The sequence below is a fragment of the Pseudorasbora parva genome, chromosome 8 (genome assembly GCF_024679245.1).
Source record: "Pseudorasbora parva isolate DD20220531a chromosome 8, ASM2467924v1, whole genome shotgun sequence".
In the NCBI taxonomy this organism is placed as follows: domain Eukaryota; kingdom Metazoa; phylum Chordata; class Actinopteri; order Cypriniformes; family Gobionidae; genus Pseudorasbora; species Pseudorasbora parva.
The window spans coordinates 1,248,190-1,270,917 of record NC_090179.1 but is presented as its reverse complement, the minus strand read 5'-3'; the positions used below and the strand labels follow the sequence as shown (position 1 = coordinate 1,270,917).

At 38.6% G+C, this 22,728-nt stretch overlaps 1 protein-coding gene across 4 annotated transcripts in view; it reads right to left on the bottom strand.

Moving 5' to 3' along the window:
- schip1 (schwannomin interacting protein 1) overlaps window positions 1-22,728 on the bottom strand; it is a 393,923-nt gene that overhangs the window by 24,482 nt on the left and 346,713 nt on the right. For all 4 annotated transcript variants that reach the window (XM_067449919.1, XM_067449920.1, XM_067449922.1 and 1 more), the window contains 2 exons: window positions 15,471-15,589; window positions 1,202-1,325 (listed from right to left, as the gene is read on the bottom strand). In XM_067449919.1, coding sequence (XP_067306020.1) covers window positions 1,202-1,325; window positions 15,471-15,589 — 243 coding nt within the window. The remainder of the gene's footprint in view (window positions 1-1,201; window positions 1,326-15,470; window positions 15,590-22,728) is intronic.

Below are 22,728 nucleotides of genomic sequence, written 5' to 3'. Positions count from 1 at the left end.
ATCAGGTTATATTTCAGTTAAAGGTGGGGTAAGTGCTTTCTGGTGACCATTGTTGCTCTTTCAAATCACCAATACAAACACACCCCTACCCCCAAAAAGGGCCTTATATTGTCGGCCAATCTGTGTGTTACTAATCCAGGTCAAATATTCAATAAAAAAGTCATCCCTTCCATCACAAAAACACAAACCGTTCTCATGAACAACTCGATACGATAATACACAAGCATGACATTGCAAGTAACGACATATTACAATTATGACCAGATTAGAGTTATAGCGATCACAAAAACACAAACCGTTCTCATGAACAACTCGATAGTACACGGGCACGAGTCCAGCTAACGACATATTATAGTTATGACCGGATAAGGGTTATATAGATCATGAAAAGAGGAATCAAACATATATTAGGAGTATAGTATCTTGTCGGACACATTTTGTGAGCTGATCTTAAAACAGACAGTGAGGAGATTTAGATGCTCTATACGGTGTGGAAATGAACGGGTCTTTATCATAGCTGAAGCGAGCGACAATACGATCGCAAATGGACAAACAAGCGAACATGACACACGAACATATTCCAGCAAAAGCAGCATATATTAGTCCTCGGCTAATGTCCGTCATGTGTTTTGAATAATGACTCGCACTGAGGTTCTCTTCTCACCATCATTAGTTGACACGCTCCTTACTGCTGATTAGCTACAAGTTTGTTATTGCGATCGGCCCGAGTTCGTTTTGTAAAACAGTTTAGAAATTACACTTACCCCACCTTTAAGGGTAGGTTTAAAGTAAAGGTTCTAGTTAGGCACTTATTTGTGATGGATAAGAGCTAGAGATTGCATTGTGTCAACGGATGTCCTCACAAAGACAGACGTACGAGAGAGAGAGAGAGCTAGAGAGTGCACTGAAGGGAATCTACACATGTTTTGTGTGTTGTGATGATTAAGGGTGATGAATGATGATTGCACAGGGTCAGTGTAGGTGGGGTCATTTCTTTAGCCTGTGACCCTCTCTGACTCATGCCGTAACGTTACTGGAAAAGCCACTGCTGGGAAGCCAATGGCTCTCAAAACCACATCCCAGATTCAGGGGCATTCTGGATGGGACTGTTTCGAAAACTTGTTTGTCTGACCTCTGTGACACACTGGCGGCGAGAGTAAACATCATCACACTGACGGCGTGTATGTGTGTGTGTGTGTACCATGGGGGACAGTGGCGTGTCCAGGCTGGTCTCTGTCTCCGTCTTGCTGTCATCTGCGTCGCTGTCTTTGTCACTGCCGCTGTCATTGACGAAGCAGATCTGCAGGTTCATCCCACTCTGGAGCCTGTGAAGATACTTTATATTATCATTCTGAGTTCCTCAACAAACGCAAGTTCAGTCTGCCGTTCATTACGTACATTGTGACATGTAATAACACTGTTGAACACCCCTCCAAAATTGTAGAGAAAAGGCTAAATTAAACATGGTAACATTCAAAACATTTGAGTCAAACACTAAACCAACGTATCTACGTCGTTATACCAACGTATCTACGTCGTTATACCAGTCTATCTACGTCAATTTACACCAGTATATATACGTCAATTTACACCAGTATATATACGTCAATTTACACCAGTATATCTACGTCAATTTACACCAGTATATCTACGTCAATTTACACCAGTATATCTACGTCAATTTACACCAGTATATCTACGTCAGTTTACACCAGTATATCTACGTCAGTTTACACCAGTATATCTACGTCAGTTTACACCAGTATATCTACGTCAGTTTACACCAGTATATATACGTCAATTTACACCAGTATATCTACGTCAATTTACACCAGTATATCTACGTCAATTTACACCAGTATATCTACGTCAATTTACACCAGTATATCTACGTCAATTTACACCAGTATATCTACGTCAATTTACACCAGTATATCTACGTCAATTTACACCAGTATATCTACGTCAATTTACACCAGTATATCTACGTCAATTTACACCAGTATATCTACGTCAATTTACACCAGTATATATACGTCAGTTTACACCAGTATATCTACGTCAGTTTACACCAGTATATCTACGTCAATTTACACCAGTATATACGTCAGTTTACACCAGTATATACGTCAGTTTACACCAGTATATCTACGTCAGTTTACACCAGTATATCTACGTCAATTTACACCAGTATATACGTCAGTTTACACCAGTATATCTACGTCAGTTTACACCAGTATATCTACGTCAATTTACACCAGTATATCTACGTCAGTTTACACCAGTATATCTACGTCAATTTACACCAGTATATCTACGTCAATTTACACCAGTATATCTACGTCAATTTACACCAGTATATCTACGTCAGTTTACACCAGTATATCTACGTCAATTTACACCAGTATATCTACGTCAATTTACACCAGTATATATACGTCAATTTACACCAGTATATATACGTCAATTTACACCAGTATATATACGTCAATTTACACCAGTATATATACGTCAATTTACACCAGTATATATACGTCAATTTACACCAGTATATCTATGTCAATTTACACCAGTATATATACGTCAATTTACACCAGTATATCTACGTCAATTTACACCAGTATATATACGTCAATTTACACCAGTATATATACGTCAATTTACACCAGTATATCTACGTCAATTTACACCAGTATATCTACGTCAATTTTCACCAGTATATCTACGTCAGTTTACACCAGTATATCTACGTCAATTTACACCAGTATATCTACGTCAATTTACACCAGTATATCTACGTCAGTTTACACCAGTATATCTACGTCAATTTACACCAGTATATCTACGTCAATTTACACCAGTATATACGTCAATTTACACCAGTATATCTACGTCAATTTACACCAGTATATACGTCAATTTACACCAGTATATCTACGTCAATTTACACCAGTATATCTACGTCAATTTACACCAGTATATCTACGTCAATTTACACCAGTATATCTACGTCAATTTTCACCAGTATATCTACGTCAGTTTACACCAGTATATCTACGTCAATTTACACCAGTATATCTACGTCAATTTACACCAGTATATCTACGTCAATTTACACCAGTATATCTACGTCAATTTACACCAGTATATCTACGTCAATTTACACCAGTATATCTACGTCAATTTACACCAGTGTATATATACGTCAATTTACACCAGTATATATACGTCAATTTACACCTGTATATATACGTCAATTTACACCAGTATATATACGTCAGTTTACACCAGTATATCTACGTCAATTTACACCAGTATATCTACGTCAATTTACACCAGTATATATACGTCAATTTACACCAGTATATCTACGTCAATTTACACCAGTATATCTACGTCAATTTACACCAGTATATATACGTCAATTTACACCAGTATATCTACGTCAATTTACACCAGTATATCTATGTCAATTTACACCAGTATATATACGTCAATTTACACCAGTATATCTATGTCAGTTTACACCAGTATATCTACGTCAGTTTACACCAGTATATATACGTCAGTTTACACTAGTATATATACGTCAATTTACACCAGTATATACGTCAGTTTACACCAGTATATCTACGTCAGTTTACACCAGTATATCTACGTCAGTTTACACCAGTATATATGTCAGTTTACACCAGTATATCTACGTCAGTTTACACCAGTATATCTACGTCAATTTACACCAGTATATCTACGTCAATTTACACCAGTATATATACGTCAATTTACACCAGTATATCTACGTCAATTTACACCAGTATATATACGTCAATTTACACCTGTATATATACATCAATTTACACCAGTATATCTACGTCAATTTACACCAGTATATATACGTCAATTTACACCAGTATATATACGTCAATTTACACCAGTATATCTACGTCAATTTACACCAGTATATATACGTCAGTTTACACCAGTATATCTACGTCAATTTACACCAGTATATCTACGTCAGTTTACACCAGTATATATACGTCAGTTTACACCAGTATATCTACGTCAATTTACACCAGTATATATACGTCAATTTACACCAGTATATCTACGTCAATTTACACCAGTATATCTACGTCAATTTACACCAGTATATACGTCAGTTTACACCAGTATATACGTCAGTTTACACCAGTATATATACGTCAGTTTACACCAGTATATATACGTCAATTTACACCAGTATATACGTCAGTTTACACCAGTATATACGTCAGTTTACACCAGTATATCTACGTCAGTTTACACCAGTATATATACGTCAGTTTACACCAGTATATATACGTCAATTTACACCAGTATATATACGTCAATTTACACCAGTATATCTACGTCAGTTTACACCAGTATATCTACGTCATTTTACACCAGTATATCTACGTCAATTTACACCAGTATATCTACGTCAATTTACACCAGTATATCTACGTCAATTTACACCAGTATATATACGTCAATTTACACCAGTATATCTATGTCAGTTTACACCAGTATATCTACGTCAGTTTACACCAGTATATATACGTCAGTTTACACTAGTATATATACGTCAATTTACACCAGTATATACGTCAGTTTACACCAGTATATCTACGTCAGTTTACACCAGTATATCTACGTCAGTTTACACCAGTATATATGTCAGTTTACACCAGTATATACGTCAGTTTACACCAGTATATATACGTCAGTTTACACCAGTATATATGTCAATTTACACCAGTATATATGTCAGTTTACACCAGTATATACGTCAGTTTACACCAGTATATCTACGTCAGTTTACACCAGTATATCTACGTCAATTTACACCAGTATATCTACGTCAGTTTACACCAGTATATCTACGTCAATTTACACCAGTATATATACGTCAATTTACACCAGTATATCTATGTCAGTTTACACCAGTATATCTACGTCAGTTTACACCAGTATATATACGTCAGTTTACACTAGTATATATACGTCAATTTACACCAGTATATACGTCAGTTTACACCAGTATATCTACGTCAGTTTACACCAGTATATCTACGTCAGTTTACACCAGTATATATGTCAGTTTACACCAGTATATACGTCAGTTTGCACCAGTATATACGTCAGTTTACACCAGTATATATACGTCAGTTTACACCAGTATATACGTCAATTTACACCAGTATATATGTCAGTTTACACCAGTATATCTACGTCAGTTTACACCAGTATATACGTCAGTTTACACCAGTATATATACGTCAATTTACACCAGTATATACGTCAGTTTACACCAGTATATACGTCAGTTTACACCAGTATATATACGTCAGTTTACACCAGTATATACGTCAGTTTACACCAGTATATACGTCAGTTTACACCAGTATATCTACGTCAGTTTACACCAGTATATACGTCAGTTTACACCAGTATATATACGTCAGTTTACACCAGTATATACGTCAGTTTACACCAGTATATATACGTCAGTTTACACCAGTATATATACGTCAATTTACACCAGTATATACGTCAGTTTACACCAGTATATCTACGTCAGTTTACACCAGTATATACGTCATTTTACACCAGTATATATACGTCAATTTACACCAGTATATACGTCAGTTTACACCAGTATATATACGTCAATTTACACCAGTATATCTACGTCAGTTTACACCAGTATATACGTCAGTTTACACCAGTATATATACGTCAATTTACACCAGTATATCTACGTCAATTTACACCAGTATATACGTCAGTTTACACCAGTATATCTACGTCAATTTACACCAGTATATACGTCAGTTTACACCAGTATATACGTCAGTTTACACCAGTATATCTACGTCAGTTTACACCAGTATATACGTCAGTTTACACCAGTATATCTACGTCAGTTTACACCAGTATATACGTCAGTTTACACCAGTATATACGTCAGTTTACACCAGTATATCTACGTCAGTTTACACCAGTATATACGTCAGTTTACACCAGTATATCTACGTCAGTTTACACCAGTATATACGTCAGTTTACACCAGTATATATACGTCAATTTACACCAGTATATACGTCAGTTTACACCAGTATATATACGTCAATTTACACCAGTATTGTTACGTCCTTGGACGTATTTTTCAATAGGGGCTTTGAAATTGTTTTTATTCAGTTGTGAATATACCTGTGTGGTGCGATATTGTAATGCCTTGTGGCAGTGTCTCTCTCTCTCTCTCTCTCTCTCTCTCTCCTCTCTCGGCTCCTCACCGGCAGGATGACGTACACCTGGAGCTCGTTATGGCAGCGTGTTTATCGGCTGAGAGTGGAGCTTATAAGGCCATTTGGAGGTGTGCTGCGGTGGAACACACTTCTCTCCTGGTCCAGACTGAAAATGGTGTAATTGTGGGTTAAGAGGTTGAGATTCTCCTGTGTTAAGTTAGCAAGTGGCTAAGTGTACGGTGGTGATCAAGAGTCTTATCTTTTTCGTCTAAATTATTTTTGTTTCCTGTTAAAGATTGTTGTAACCTAAAAGGGAAGCGTAGGGGGAGAGTGCCTTTTTTGTTGACTACCATTTCATCCCTGTTTTTGGTATAGTTAAGTAGGTAAGGGAAGTTTTATGTTGTTTATTTTCCCCTTTTCTTTTGAGTATTTAGGTAAGTTAGTTGCCCCAAAAATTAGTCAGTGATCGTTTTGTTTGTTATTTTAGGCCTTGCTCTCCCCTGAGCCAGTGCTCCCAAAGATTTCTCTGTTAATTTCTGTTTCATTTGTTGTAAATAAATTCCTACTTTTTCTGCAATTTAGCAGACTCGAGTTGTGAATTCCTTCACTCTGGGACAGGAGACTGAAGTGTTACCCTTTAATTTTATTATTAATAATTAATTTTCTTTGTTACTTCCCCTGACCAACCCCTAGAAAAGAGGGGGTCGTAACAGTATATACGTCAGTTTACACCAGTATATACGTCAGTTTACACCAGCAAAACAGTAACACTTTATTTCACAGTCATGTTGAATAAATAATAAAAGTGGTTTATTTTGTTTAAAAATCATATAAATGTATGAGAAGGTGAGGGGTCTTTAACCCCACAGACACACGCGGGGCAAAACCAGCATTCATAAAAGCACTTATAAATATAACATATAGGTTGGTTGGTTGGTTGGTTGGTTACTTTATTGTCCCCGAGGGGAAATTCTGCTTGGGCACAGTGCATGGTTGCTTCTTAAAAGAACATCACAAACATAACAGAATCCATATATATAATACATATAAATATGTTTTTAATAATGTCCAAATGAATAGCTGTTGAAAACAATCCCTTTAGCAAAGTTTGACTTATTTGCAGTTTATTTTGCTCAATAAATATGCTGTCATTAAAATATGTTGAAACAGTTTTAAAAAGTAAAGATTATGAAAGCAATAAATGAGATCCCATAATAATTGAATATAGATTTACAGTATAACAATAAATTATATTTGATTATATGATATGATTAATATCATGTTTTTTTAAATCGGATGGTTTCAGTATAAATATTGTGATTATCTCTAAGGCAAATTATAGTCAGCAAAATGTATTATCATGTTAATTATTGTGTCTTTAGCCCCAAATACCATACTTTTACATATTCTTCTGTTATTGAAAAACTGTTGCACAACATACAAGCATCAAATATTAGATCAGATTAGTACTGAATCAACTTTGTAATTAACAGGATAGTTCTAGTAACTAAAAAAAGATCTGAGCGTACTTTACTTTACATCTTCTCTTGACTAAGTATAGTTACCACTGTTGTGTTTAACAGAAAGTTGAAGTCTGTGTATGACTCAAGAATTGCCACTTGCAAGATAATCCCACAAATACATACTTCCCTTCCTTTGAAACGTAATAACTGTGATTTCTTGTCATATCGCTGCATCAGTAGGAAGAGAATTACAGTACTATAACTGAATCTACCAGTGGCCATCCAAAGGGAACACTGATCTGTATAATGGTGACTTCAGACTAAAACACGACGTCAGCTTATGTGATGTTCAGCTTATGTGATGACAATTCAGCATTCAAGATGACTTGGGGAAATGAGTGAATGCATCTAGAGAAGGATGAGTAAGAAGTGGAGGACAGGAAGGAAAAGTCTATTAAGCATTGGCTGCCTTAAAAATATTTTTTTTGTGTGTGTGTGTGTGTGTGTGTGTGTGTGTGTGTGTGTGTGTGTGTGTGTGTGTGTGAGTTTGCTTGACAAAATGGCACTCAAACCAATCAATTTATCTTAACTTTTTTTCGGAGGAAAAAGGCATAGTATGTGAATAGTACAGATTACTAGATTTGTACAATTAATTTAAAGGTGCAGTGTGTAACTTTTAGCGGCATCTAGTGTTGAGGTTGTGAATTGCCCACCGCTCACCCCTATCTTTACAAGCACATAGAGAAGCTACGGTGGCCAAAACAGGACAAAAATGTGGTCGTCTGAGAGAGCAGAGAGTAGCTAGAGCTCTGTAGAGAAGTTTGTCTGTTTAGGGCTGCCATAGACACATGACGGCACAAAATGGCGGCTTCACTGTAAGGGGACCTGCAGAGTGTAGATAGAAATACTCAATCTAAGGTGATAAAAACATAACTATAAAATGAAATGAATTATTATTATAACAGTTCATTATGTTTAACAGTACATTATGTATGTCTTTATACACCACTGAAAACATAGTTATGAGTATTATATTGAATTTCTGTCAATAGATCCTCATAAATATGACACACTGCACCTTTAAGACAGATGAACAGTTTCATAGCATGTGCCGAGTCTTTCTGAAGACGTCATGCTGGGATCACTCCGTTTAATCATTAGTAATGCAGGAAAAACAGAACTGCAGGAGTGGCGATAGGGTTCCAAATAAATGAACCATCAGAAAACACCGATCATACGAGCTGGAGTTTGTGACGCTAGCAACATGGAGTTTAAATCATTATATAAGAAGATATCATTAAAATGCAATGCATTTATAAAACATAATTGCAGATTTAGCCAAAATGGCTTTAAAAAGCTTACAGTTTATCAAAGCGTCAGATTTTTTATTAATACACATCACGAATCTCCAGCTGATTGATTGCTGATTGGTTGCTTTTATTACGTTTCAGAAATGTTAAGTTTAAAAAGACACAGGGTCAAATTCTCCTTTGATTTTGTTTACATACTAAAGGATTTTACAGAGGGGATTTTTCATTTCTCATTTTATCACTCCATACATCAGGAAATACTGAAAAAATACATTTTAACCATGTGTTTCTTTGGGAATAATATGTTCTATAACCAGGCGAATGATAAATAAACAAACCTTCAGAATATAGATAGGAATAAATCTGTAAAGTTTGGTGTTTCTGACTCACAACTCACAACTTTTAAACAAATGACAGACGCTAAACTGCACTGAATTGAACACTTAAACGTGTTTTGGAAGTTTTCTTTTTCACTGGTCTGAAAAAAGACAGCCCTGTGTCTGCCGACAAAAAGTCTTATTAAGTGTAGACTAGAAATCAGTGCAGGCAGTAAAGTCACAGTGTCAAGGGTTTACTGTAATAATAACAGAATATGACATTATGTCTACATGACAAAACAATGACAAGAAGTGCTCATCTCGGTCATGTGAAAGAGAAAGTGATCCGCAGTGATTGAGGTTAAAGTGTGCTGTGTGTGCTGCTTCCCTATGGGGAAGAGTGTGTGTGTGTCGGGATACGCTGCTTACGGGGGAAACCCTCATGTTCATAGAGAGAGCACACACAGAAACGTGACAGTTTCACTGTCTGAGCTCCGTTCTGGTACTGCGGTCATGGAAAGTTAAAGAAAAGGCCCTTTGTCCACAGGTCTCCTCCGTCTGATGTCACTCTCTCTCACAGCAGCCCAAGATGAAGACAGAGACCACACACACACACACACACACACACACACACACACACACACACACACACACACACACACACACGAGGAGAACACATCCTGGATGGCACCCTGTACCCGAGTCTCGCTGTGTGACTGAAACTAGCAGCACACTTCTTCAAACACACGTAATATGCTGTAATAGTCACGAAACGTGAGAGCAGAAGATCTGCTGAGGGGAATATCAACTGAAACTCTTCCTACTCTTATTATTTTAGGCTTTTGTATTTATAGGTTTGGGGTCAGTACCTGTTGCTTTTTTTTGTTTTGTAGAATATTAAAGCTTTTATTCAGCAAAGATGCATTAAATCGATCAAAAGCAACAATTATAATGTTAAAAAAGATTCTATTTCAATTAAATGCCGTTCTTTTGAACTTTTTTGTTCATCAAAAAATAAACTGCATGAAATGTGTTGATCATCAGATCCTCATATGAGAATGATTAGTGAAGGATGGTGTGATGCTGAAGACTGGAGTAATGATGATAAATTCAGCTTTATCACAGGAATAAATCACACTTTACTATACACTCACCTAAAGGATTATTAGGAACACACACTAATAATGTTTGACCCCCTTTCACCTTCAGAACTGCGTTAATTCTCCGCGGCATTGATCAACAAGCTGCTGAAAGCATTCTTTAGAAATGTCGGCCCATATTGATAGGAGAGCATCTTGCAGTTGATGGAGATTTGTGGGATGCACATCCAGGGCACGAAGCTCCCGTTCCACCACATCCCAAAGATGCTCTATTGGGTTGAGATCTGGGGACTGTGGCGGCCATTTTAGTTCAGTCAACTCATTGGCATGTTCAAGAAACCAATCTGAAATTATTGGAGCTTTGTGACATGGTGCATTATCCTGCTGGAAGTAGCCATCAGAGGATGGGCACATGGTGGTCATAAAGGGATGGACATGGTCAGAAACAATGCTCAGGTCAGCCGTGGCATTTAAACGATGCCCAATTGGCACTAAGGGGCCTAAAGTGTGCCAAGCACTTTGGTCAACAGTGTTGTTTTTAAGGTGCTTTATAAATAAAGGTCGATTGGATTGGATTGGATTGGATTGGATTGGATTGGATTGGATGGATCATGTTCTCATTCTGTTTACGCCAAATTCTGACTCTACCATCTGAATGTCTCAACAGAAATCGAGACTCATCAGACCAGGCAACATTTCTCCAGTCTTCAACTGTCCAATTTTGGTGAGCGGGTGCAAATTGTCGCCTCTTTTTCCTATTTGTAGTGGAGATGAGTGGTCCCCGGTGGGGTCTTCTGCTGTTGTAGCCCATCCGCCTCAAGGTTGTGCGTGTTGTGGCTTCACAAATGCTTTGCTGCATACCTCGGTTGTAACGATTGGTTATTTCAGTCAAAGTTGCTCTTCTATCAGCTTGAATCAGTCGGCCCATTCTCCTCTGACCTCGAGCATCAACAAGGCATTTTCTCCCACAGGACTGCCGCATACTGGATGTTTTTCCCTTTTCACATCATTCTTTGTAAACCCTAGAAATGGTTGTGTGTGAAAATCCCAGTAACTGAGCAGATTGTGAAATACTCAGACCGGCCCGTCTGGCACCAACAACCATGCCACGCTCAAAATTGCTTAAATAACATTTAATGTGATTGATGTCACATGACATTCAGTTTCTTGGGGAACAAAATGTATGACTGTACCTTTAAAGGTACACAATTGGTCCAAGTATACCATTGTTTTCCTCTACTTAGAACAGGGGTAGGCAAGTTCGGCCCTAGTGAGCCACTGTCCAGCAGAGTATGGCTCCAACCCTGAAACATGTCTATAGAAGCTCTTATTGAGAATTAACAGGTTTAGATGTTGATGTTTTATTGAAAATGTTTGATCACCATTATGGTGATCAGTATTTCCTTTAGTTGGGCAGTTTGACTCTTGGCTTTTTTATGTAAGTTTGTGGTTTTTGTTACAGTGTTAACAAAACACATAAGCTGTTCAAATAAAAAAAAATGTACAAATGCATTGTACAAATTGCACAATGTACAAAAAAAAAATTGTACAAAAATTGTACAAAAAAAAATTGTACAAATGCAATCCATGTACAAATACATTCTGGGAGGGCGTTTAGATGCACTTAGATATCAAGAATCGGCATATGAATCTCAACAATGGTGACATACTTAATGCTGCAATGGATGCTGGGAGCCATGACTTTTATAGTGTGGTGGCTTAGTAGGGTTGGAGATAAACTAAGGAGGACAGCATATCTCTAGGACCGAACTTCCCTATCCCTGATTTAGACATAAAAAAAGGGTACTAACCCAGTGATGACCACTTGTTCCCTAAAAGCTACAATTTTTGTACTCTTATTTTTTTGAGAGTGTAGAAAACAGCTGGTCCCCTTCATTCGGTCATGTTCAACGTTACGTCGACATCACCGTCATATTGAGATCATTTCTGGCAGTCCCTATCATCTTTGAGTGTATACAGAATGAGCCAGTACACATTGACATGCAAAAATTGCAGAGAAGTGAGCCGTCTCACACAGACACTGTGCAAAGTCAGAAAAGGACGAGGAGTAGGTCTTGTTAGGTGCGCCCTATTGGCCCAAACGGACCTGGTTCCCGGGACTAATTCTTCTCGTGACAGCCTCTCCCTGGTAGCCTGGATGCCAGCCAAACTTAGCCCCGCCCACAACATTTTTAGGTCGGGCAGTTCGGTCTGGCATTGCTCCATAGAGGAGTATATAACTCTTGGTCTGCAGTTCTTCAGGAGGAGGATGTAAATGCTTCTCTTAACATTTTTATGGACACTCTTAGTAAAATAGTTGATAAACATGCACCTCTTCGGAAAAAATCAATAAAAATCAACAGTGCTCCATGGTTAGATGAAGAGCTAATGTCCCTCATGAGGCAAAGGGACAATGCCAAAGATATGGCCTTCAAATCAAAATGTGATGTAGACAGAGCACATTATCGCAAGTTGAGAAACAAAGCTACAAAACTAAATAACATAAAAAAGAAAGCATATTATGGACAAAAAATCTCCAATTCTAGGAATGATAGCAAACAATTGTGGAAAGTATTACAGGAATTGATGTGTAAAAAGTCAAATAATTTGAATATGTACATGGAGACTAATGATGGTGACATTTTAAGTAAACCTTGTGACATTGCCAATCATTTGAATGATTTTTTTATATGCAAAGTAGAACAATTAAGATCTTGTATGACAATGCAAGCTACTGAATCTCCTTATGACAATGTTAGATTTATTATGAGAGGGAAAATTTGCTCCCTGTCATTTAATACTTGTGATGAGGACAACGTTAAGAAGTTGCTTCTCTCTTTATCTGATGAGAAAACCCCTGGTAATGATCATCTTGATGGCAAAATTTTTAAAATTGTTGCAAATATTTTGTCCAAACCAATATGTCACATCTTTAATAGGTCAGTTCTCAGCGGAGTGTTTCCGAAGATATGGAAACAGTCTAAAATTGTGCCTTTACTGAAAGATGAAAAGGCAGGGTTTACTCCTTCTAATTGCAGACCAATTCATATTCTTCCTGTATTAAGCAAAATATTTGAAAGGTTACTTTTTAATCAAATGCTAGAGTACTTTACATTAAATGAATTGCTAAGGAGTTCACAGCATGCCTATAGACCAGGCCATTCAACTAACACTGCATTAGTGCATATGGTTGATCAGTGGCTTACATATATAGAGAATAAAAGACTTGTTGGTGCAGTACTTTTAGATTTTACAGCTACATTTGATGTAATTGACCATGATATTCTGTTGTCAAAGCTCAAGTATTATGGATTCTCACAATTGTCTGCTTCACTGATAAGGAGTTATCTATATGGCAGAACTCAGCAAGTATTTTTTAATGGTAGTTTTTCTGATAGTAAATGTATATCATGCGGTATTCCACAGGGCAGCTGTCTGGGTCCACTCTTATTTTCAATTTTTGTGAATGATTTGCCCCATGTTGTTAGAAATGCAGAAGTTGTACTGTATGCAGATGATGCAAGTTTATTTTGTGCATCTCCTTCAATAACCGATCTAAGTATGAACCTTCAAAACCAATTAAATTTGATTATCAACTGGGTTAATTTGAACAAATTAGTACTAAATATTTCTAAGACCAAATGTATTGTTTTTGGTACTAAACACTTGTTAAATAAACCTTGTAACCTAAATTTGAACATTGATACAACTTTGGTTGAGCAGGTTACTACAACTAAACTCTTGGGTGTCAAGCTGGATAATCAGCTCTCATGGACTGATCAGATAAATCATATTGTTTCTAGGATGGGCAGAGGCATTGCTTTAGCTAGGAGAAGTGTGTGCCGTTTTGTCCACCCTCAGTCATGAAAACAATAGACAAGTCTTTGGTTTTGTCACACCTGGAGTACTGCTCAGTTATTTGGTCCAGTGCTACACAAGAGCACTTGAGAAAACTTCAACTTGCTCAGAATAGAGCAGCCAGAGTTGCTCTTGGCTGTTCGTACAGGACCGGTGTGAATGAGATGCACACTATATTAGTATGGTTAAAGGTACAGGATAAATTAAAGATAAGTCTTCTGTGTTACATGCATAACGCCATCAATAAAAACAAGCCTACATTTTTTGTGGATAAATTGGTTTACAGTGGATATTGCCACCAACATATTACTCGGCAGGTCAGCTCAGGTGATTTAGTTGTTCCTTTTGCACAATCAAACTATATGAGAAGAACTGTACTATTTAGATCCTCAGTAGCTTGGAATCAACTCGCAATGTGTATAAGACGAATAAGCAACAGATCTTATTTTAAAAAAATGTTAAAAAATGTATGATCTGTAATGATAACTAGGTGTAATGACTCAAATTGAAGTGTATGTAGTCTTTTGATAACATATTTTAAAAAGTGTAATGTGATTGTGTATATTGTTTTGATATTGTAAAATGGACCCCAGGAAGATTAGCGACCTCTCGTGGAAGCTAATGGGGTTCCAAATAAATAAACAAATAAACAAATAAACACACGCACACGCACGCACGCACATGTCGTGTTTCCATGTTTAATGGGGACTTTCCATAGGCGTAATGGATTTCATACTGTACAAACTGTACATCCTATCCCCCTACACTGCCCCTGCCCCTAAACCTACCCATCACACACACACACACACACACACACACACACACACACACACACACACACACACACACACACACACACACACACACACACACACACACACACACACACACACACACACACACACACACACACACACACACACAGCCCCTAAACCTACCCATCACAGGAAACATTCTGCATTTTTACTTTCTCAAAAAAACTCCTTCTGTGTGATTTATAAGATGTTTTCCTCATGGGGACCTAAAAATGTCCCCACAAGGACAAGAATTTCGGATATTGCCATCTTTGTGGGGACATTTTGTCCCCATAACGTAGGGATTACCAGGTCGCAGGTCGCACACACACACACACACACACACACACACTGACCGTGAGGACAGGCTGGGTTTGCCACTCTTGCTGCAGCTGGTGTAGATGCCCGGTCCATCGTCAAAGAAACTTCCCAGCGCCAGCTTCTGCCGGATGGACTCGCGCTCATTCTTCTGGGCCTGAGACAGAAACAGAGGAAACACAGGTTAAACAGGAGCTCACACACACACACACACACACACACACACACACACACACACACACACACACACACACACACACACACACACACACACACACACACACACACACAGACCAGCAGGGGGCAGCAGCGAGACGTGAAGCACAGTAACATCACACACACACACACACACACACACACACACACACACACACACACACACACACACACACACACACACACACACACGCACACGCACACATACACACACACACAGACCAGCAGGGGGCAGCAGCGAGACGTGAAGCACGGTAACATCACACACACACACACACACACACACACACACACACACACACACACACACACACACACACGCGCACACACACACACACGCGCACACACACACACACACACACACACACACACACACACACACACACACACACACACACACACACACACACACACACACAGACCAGCAGGGGGCAGCAGCGAGACGTGAAGCACGGTAACATCACACACACACACACACACACACACACACACACACACACGCACACACACACACACACACACAGACCAGCAGGGGGCAGCAGCGAGACGTGAAGCACGGTAACATCACACACACACACACACACACACACACACACACACACACACACAGACAGACCAGCAGGGGGCAGCAGCGAGACGTGAAGCACGGTAACATCACACACACACACACACACACACACACACACACACACACACACACACACACACACACACACACACACAGACCAGCAGGGGGCAGCAGTGAGACGTGAAGCACGGTAACATCACACACACACACACACACACACACACACACACACACACACACACACACACACACACACAGACCAGCAGGGGGCAGCAGTGAGACGTGAAGCACGGTAACATCACACACACACACACAAAGAGCTGCTCAGGGCGGTCAAAGATTACCTCCATATTATCAGTCACATAAAACCTGCCAATGAGTCCAACACTTCTAACAGAACAGGAGCTAACTTACTGATCAAAGGGTGTGTTCACATACGCATACGCCATATACTGTATTATATATATTATAATCGAGTTATCCTGAAGACAGATCGGTCACTGCAACACACACACGACTCTCTGCTGCTGAAAGAGTGTGTGTCTGGAGATATTCAACCAGTTTTGTATTTTTGCAACACAAGACCCAGTCTATTTGTGCATTGTGCATAATTTTGCCAGGTTTAGATTAATTATGAGTACAACACTGTCTAAATATATGATAAAAATATGGTTAATAGAGTATACAAGTGACCAAACGTCCTGTTTTCAAGTCCTGTCCTGGCCCTAATATAACAATTTTCTATCCATACAGAGGGGCATACTTTAAATGTGTTGAAATTAATAAGGAATCTTTGAGTAAACTTTGAGTATCATTTGATTGCCGGGCAGAGTGTCAGAGTGTATATATATATATTTATACACAGACAAGAGAATGAAAGCTTTGTGTGTTTGTCTCTCATTATCTGTCGCAGTGTTTTGTCTGCCGGATCAGAGCACAGGAAGTGAGCGTCATTCACTGCTGAGCCCAGACTATTATGGGTGATTGAAACTGATTTACCAGAGTATTTCATCCACATCCGCCTACCTGAACCCAAATACACACACACACACACACACACACACACACACACACACTGAGAAAGTTTTCAGATTTTTGTTTTCATATTTGGAGAAATGACAGAGCAATAGATAAATTCTGTAAACTCTGATTCTTATAGATTGAATTAAAATCAAATATTAATTTTACTGCCCAAACTAATTCTGAATAGGTCTGCTTCATGAATATTGGAAATATATGATTATAAATATCAGATCACTCAAACCCTATATGGAAATATGGAGACCTTATGTGGTCACTGGCGTCGTCTAGTGGAGACGTTTCGTTACTGCACACAAAAGTTATTTTTTTGAGATAAGTTCAAGCACAGAACTTGTTACAGATATTTAGCTTTAATATCCTTGACATTTTAGAGTTGAACATGTTTTGTAAAATGTATAGAAAGTATAAAAATATACATTTGACATATTTATTATAATTCAGAAACTAATTACTTCTACAATAACATGCGAAGTGTTCCCTTTAAAATAAGATAGCAAACTTTCAGAGATTTTTTAACAATTTAAGCTGGAAAGTCATATTCAACTCTATGCTTAACATATAAAAAAAAAGAAGAAAAAAAGTCTTTCCTACACCTTAAAACATTCAGGTTATACATTGGGGACAATCTTGACAATCTCAGAAGGGTGAACAAGTAATATTTTAACCCATCATATTAAAAATAACATTTGAAGTGCTGGACATGTTTTATTGTATTTTTATTCCAGTGTTCCCGTTTTCTTGGTCTTCATTGGACTCAATAAAACTGGTTTATTGGCAGATCAGGTAAGTGTGATGATATCTGCATTAAAATATAAACACAGCATTTATGGTTTCGTTTCCATGTACTCAGCGAACGGAAATGCCGGAGCTGGCGGATCCACAAACAGGAAGTCCCGAGCATGTGGTCAATGGTCAATAAAATGACTCCAAAATCAGGGCTATGCTAAACGTTCAGAATAACAGAGATAAAAACATTGCTGACCGTAAGATAAAGCAATGCTAGCACCACATGACACAGTCGGACAGCTTTTAATCAGCCTTATAAACTCTTACAACAAAACAACACAGCTTACTCATCTCACTGCACTAAAACACATTCAGTAAATGAAGAAAAACAGTCAAATGCAAAAATAGAATACTATGCAAACTGGGTTGCGTTGGGATTATTTTAAAGAATGTGGTTGCTTAGGGAAATATAATAAGCAACTTTGTTTCTTTACATTTATGGTCGCTGTTTTGTCCAAATACACTGCCTGACACAGTCTTCTCACAGCTAATGGCCATTAGTGCTGTGATGACCAGTGCTGTAGTCATTCGCCCTCATACATCCCGCCTCCCTCTCCCCGTCATTGAAGAACAATCACGGTCGTCGTGCAGGCATGTGACGGGACGTTATAAATGCACGTAATGATAGTTTGGAGATGTAAATAGACATTTTTACACACAATGCCAGGAGCAGAGATGTACAGAGAGTAAGAGGAAACCGGGAGGAGAGGACCCTCATTTCATTTTTAACATATTTGTTACATTCTTATCTTTTTATATAACACGCTGAGACAAGTGCCATGATAACTCTCGTATTCTTTTTACTGAGGAACTCTCCCTCTTCATACATTGGTACAACATACAAGGGGTGCGCTAGAGCGCCCTTTAGTGCATTGAGATATAAAGTGCATATATCACAATATTTGTATAATGTATTTATTATGACAGGCTATTATAAAAACAAACAAAAAAACAAATATACTATTAATAACAGTAGGTATGGCCCAAATTAATTTGATTATTAATATGTGGCTATTTTGCAGGACTCCCTTATTGCTCGCCTGTGTCCTAATGTGCAAATATCCATCCTAACTATTATGGGACATTAGTAATGTTCAATACTATTAAGGGCAGATTGTATATGCACATCGAGATGCAGGTTTTTTTAACGGTTTGCAGTGTGTGTGTGTGTTTACTACTCACTGCTCCTAATATGTGTGCACTAACTCCGACTATGGGTTACCATAACTGGCCTTCACGTCACTTTCTCTCTTTTCCATCTCCAGACCTCTTCTGTTCACAGCTGATCGGAGGATATGGCCTGCATGCCTTTTACTGCAGTTTGATGATGTCTGGAAAGTCACATCTGCTTTTGCTTTTCAAACTCGGAGAGGTTTCAGTTAAATATGTTGCAGGCTCATTTATTGCTAAAAAAATGATTGATCATAAGTGATATCGATGACAATAAATAATATAATAATATGGGATTGTTTTTGAAGCTGCGGATACTTTTTTGTCTCGTGAGAGTTGGCAACACTGGTTTCCACAAGAAGAAAAGGGTGCCATAGATGGACTACTGAAGAGATATGATCACAATGACATATGATAATAATAATAATAATAATATAATGATGATGAGTGTAGAGCTCCTGGATTAAATTATTATAAGCGTGCAGCCACAGACGTCGCTGTGAACCGCCATTCTCCTCCCGGTTATCTTCAAGAGCCAAACTTAATCTTTATCCACATGTTGTGTCTCTTTTTTACTAAAAGAACGCTCTTGTCAACTTTTTCATGTCAAAAAAGATGTCAAATGTGAACACAGCCATTAGAGTGTTAAAGGTGCCCTAGAATGAAAAATGTAATTAACCTTGCCATGGTGAAATAATAAGAGTTCAGTACATGAACATCACATACTGTGAGTCTCAAACACCATCACCTCCTACTTCTGATGTACATCTCGTAAATCCATAACACAACGTGACGCAAGCGTTGGGGATCATTTATGTGCACGCCCACAACATTTGCATCTGTCTAAACATGTTCATTGTCAGGCGGAAATGGAGCGAATCATCAGAACTGCAGATGAACAAGCGACACGCGAGGATAGCAAAAACGGACACAGGTCATGTTCAGGCTGTGCAGGAGACGGGAGGACTTTTCATAGTCTTCCCACAGAATGTCAACAGTCTGGTTGATGTTTATTTACAACCGGATACGCAACAATTTAATTCAAGATATCTATCTAGAATAGCGGCACAAAGCGTAGTTTGAGCGGCGCCCTCTACTGTACTCCTGTGAATTAGCATTTCCTTCAGCCTGAGGCTTATTATTTCCATTTTGATGTAAAAAGTCGTTACATTTACCCACGAAGAGACATTTTCTGTGTTTTAAAAAATACAAGAGCAAACAAGTCCTGTCTAGGTGAGAAAAAGTAACGTAAAAGTAACATGACACATTACTTTTCTTAAAGGGTTAGTTCACCCAAAATTGAAAATTATTTGATTAATGACTCCCCCTCATGTGGTTGGACACCCGTCAGACCTTCGTTCATCTTCAGAACACAAATGAAGATATTTTAGTGTAAAGCTGAGAAAGGCTTCAGATCGGCCTCCATTGGCATTCAGTCCATTCCCACTCACAAGACCCATAAAGGCCCTAAACACATCGACACACAGCCCATCTCACTACAGCGGCTGGACAATCACTTTAAAAAGCGATGAGAATAGTTTTTGTGCCCAAAAATAAAAAATAAAAATAATGACTTTATCCGCCAAGTTATTGTCTTCTGTGTAGGTCTCGGCCGTGAGCTCAGGCGATCCTCTGCCGGGTCATGAACAGCGGATCTGCATCACATTCTCGCGCATGCGTCGAGTTCACGTCAATAACTTGGTGGATAAAGTCGTTATTTTGATTTTTGCACGCACAATAACTATTTTCGTCGCATTGTAAAATTGTTGTGCAGCCGCTGTAGTGAGATGGGCTGTGTGTCGATGTGTTTAGGGCCTTTATGGGTCTTGTGAGTGGGAATGGACTGAATGCCAATGCCAATCTTCATTTGTGTTCTGAAGATGAACGAAGGTCTGACGGGTGTCCAACAACATGAGGGGGAGTAATTAATCAAATCATTTTCATTTTTGGGTGAACTAACCCTTTAATAAGTAACCAAGTAACGTAATTAGTTACATTTTTAAAAGAGTAACTCAATATTGTAATGCATTACTTTTCAAAGCAACACTGTTACTGATCGACTGCGCGGACTGCATTCATGACTCATTTTTTTTGTTTCGCAGAGAAGGTGAAAGCTTTCCCCGCTCTCGCTCTATTGTGTGTCTCTGCTCACACACTCATACACTGACACACAGCCAGAGATCACATCACATCAGATCAAACACACCAGCCTAAATAAACCTCTCAATCTTCACCAAACGCACTCAGGAAATGATTTGACCTAAATGGTCTTTTCTGAAATCATTTATTGCAGGCTTTTTTCTTTGACTTGTGTATTTCTGTATTCATTCTTAAACACAGAGTTAATTCTGTATTTAATGATCGGTAACACTTCAGATTAGGGTTCATTTCTCACTATAAACTAGTTGCTTATTATCATGTATATTACTGATATTGGCTGTGTATTAGTGCTTATACAGCACATATTAATGCCATATTCGGCATGATCATATTCTACATCCCTTGATCCTACCAATGCCTACACTTAACCTTAAACTAGCTATAAATAAGCAGTCATTAGGAGATTCTTGAGGCAAACGTCATAGTCAATAGTGAATATATGATCCCAATCTAAAGTGTGAGCATAAATGGATTTCTTCATTTTAAAAAAGGTCCATATCCATATTGATGAGACACACCCTCAATATCATGTAAGAAACACAGCAAAATAATACAGACACATTACACAAAGGAAATATAGTTTGCAAACAATTTTGTGAATAAATTCATTCATTTTTCATCCACATACACACACACACCCACCCACACACACACACACACGCACACACACACACACCCACCCACACCCACAGACAGATACAGAACGATAAATCCTCATCATTATGTGTGAGTTAATAATAAAGAGAGAGAGAGAGAGGGAGAGAGAGAGAGAGAGAGAGAGAGAGAGAGAGAGAGAGAGAGAGAGAGAGAGAGAGAGAGAGAGAGAGTGTGTGTGTGTGTGTGTGTGAGTGTGAGGCTGTGCTGGGCACAGTGAGGTGTAAATAATGTGTGTGTGTTCAGGCAGAGACACAGACAGGCCGGCACCAGTCGTCTCCGAGCGGGCGGTTGCCTGGATACCAGCCTAATCAAGGGGCCCCTGGAGGATTGGGCCCTGTCCCCAACACACACACACACACACACACACACACACACACACACACACACACACACACACACACACACACACACACACACACACACTGCTCCTCACCTGCGCCCCGTGTCTTCAGCTCATGCTGTTATTCTGTCATATATCTGCACACTGTTCTCCCTCTCATTTCTGTACTGTTTGTCATTCCTGTTTCTTTCCTGTCGGAGTCGAGAGCTTATGGGCCACAGATTTGAGTCCGGCCTGTGTTATCTCTACTATCCTATCAGTAAAGATTTAAAACCTAAAAATTCTGGTTTGCAAATCTATTACTCCCAACCCAACACACTACACTTCTAGTGCTGCAGCTGTAGAAGTGCCGACTGTT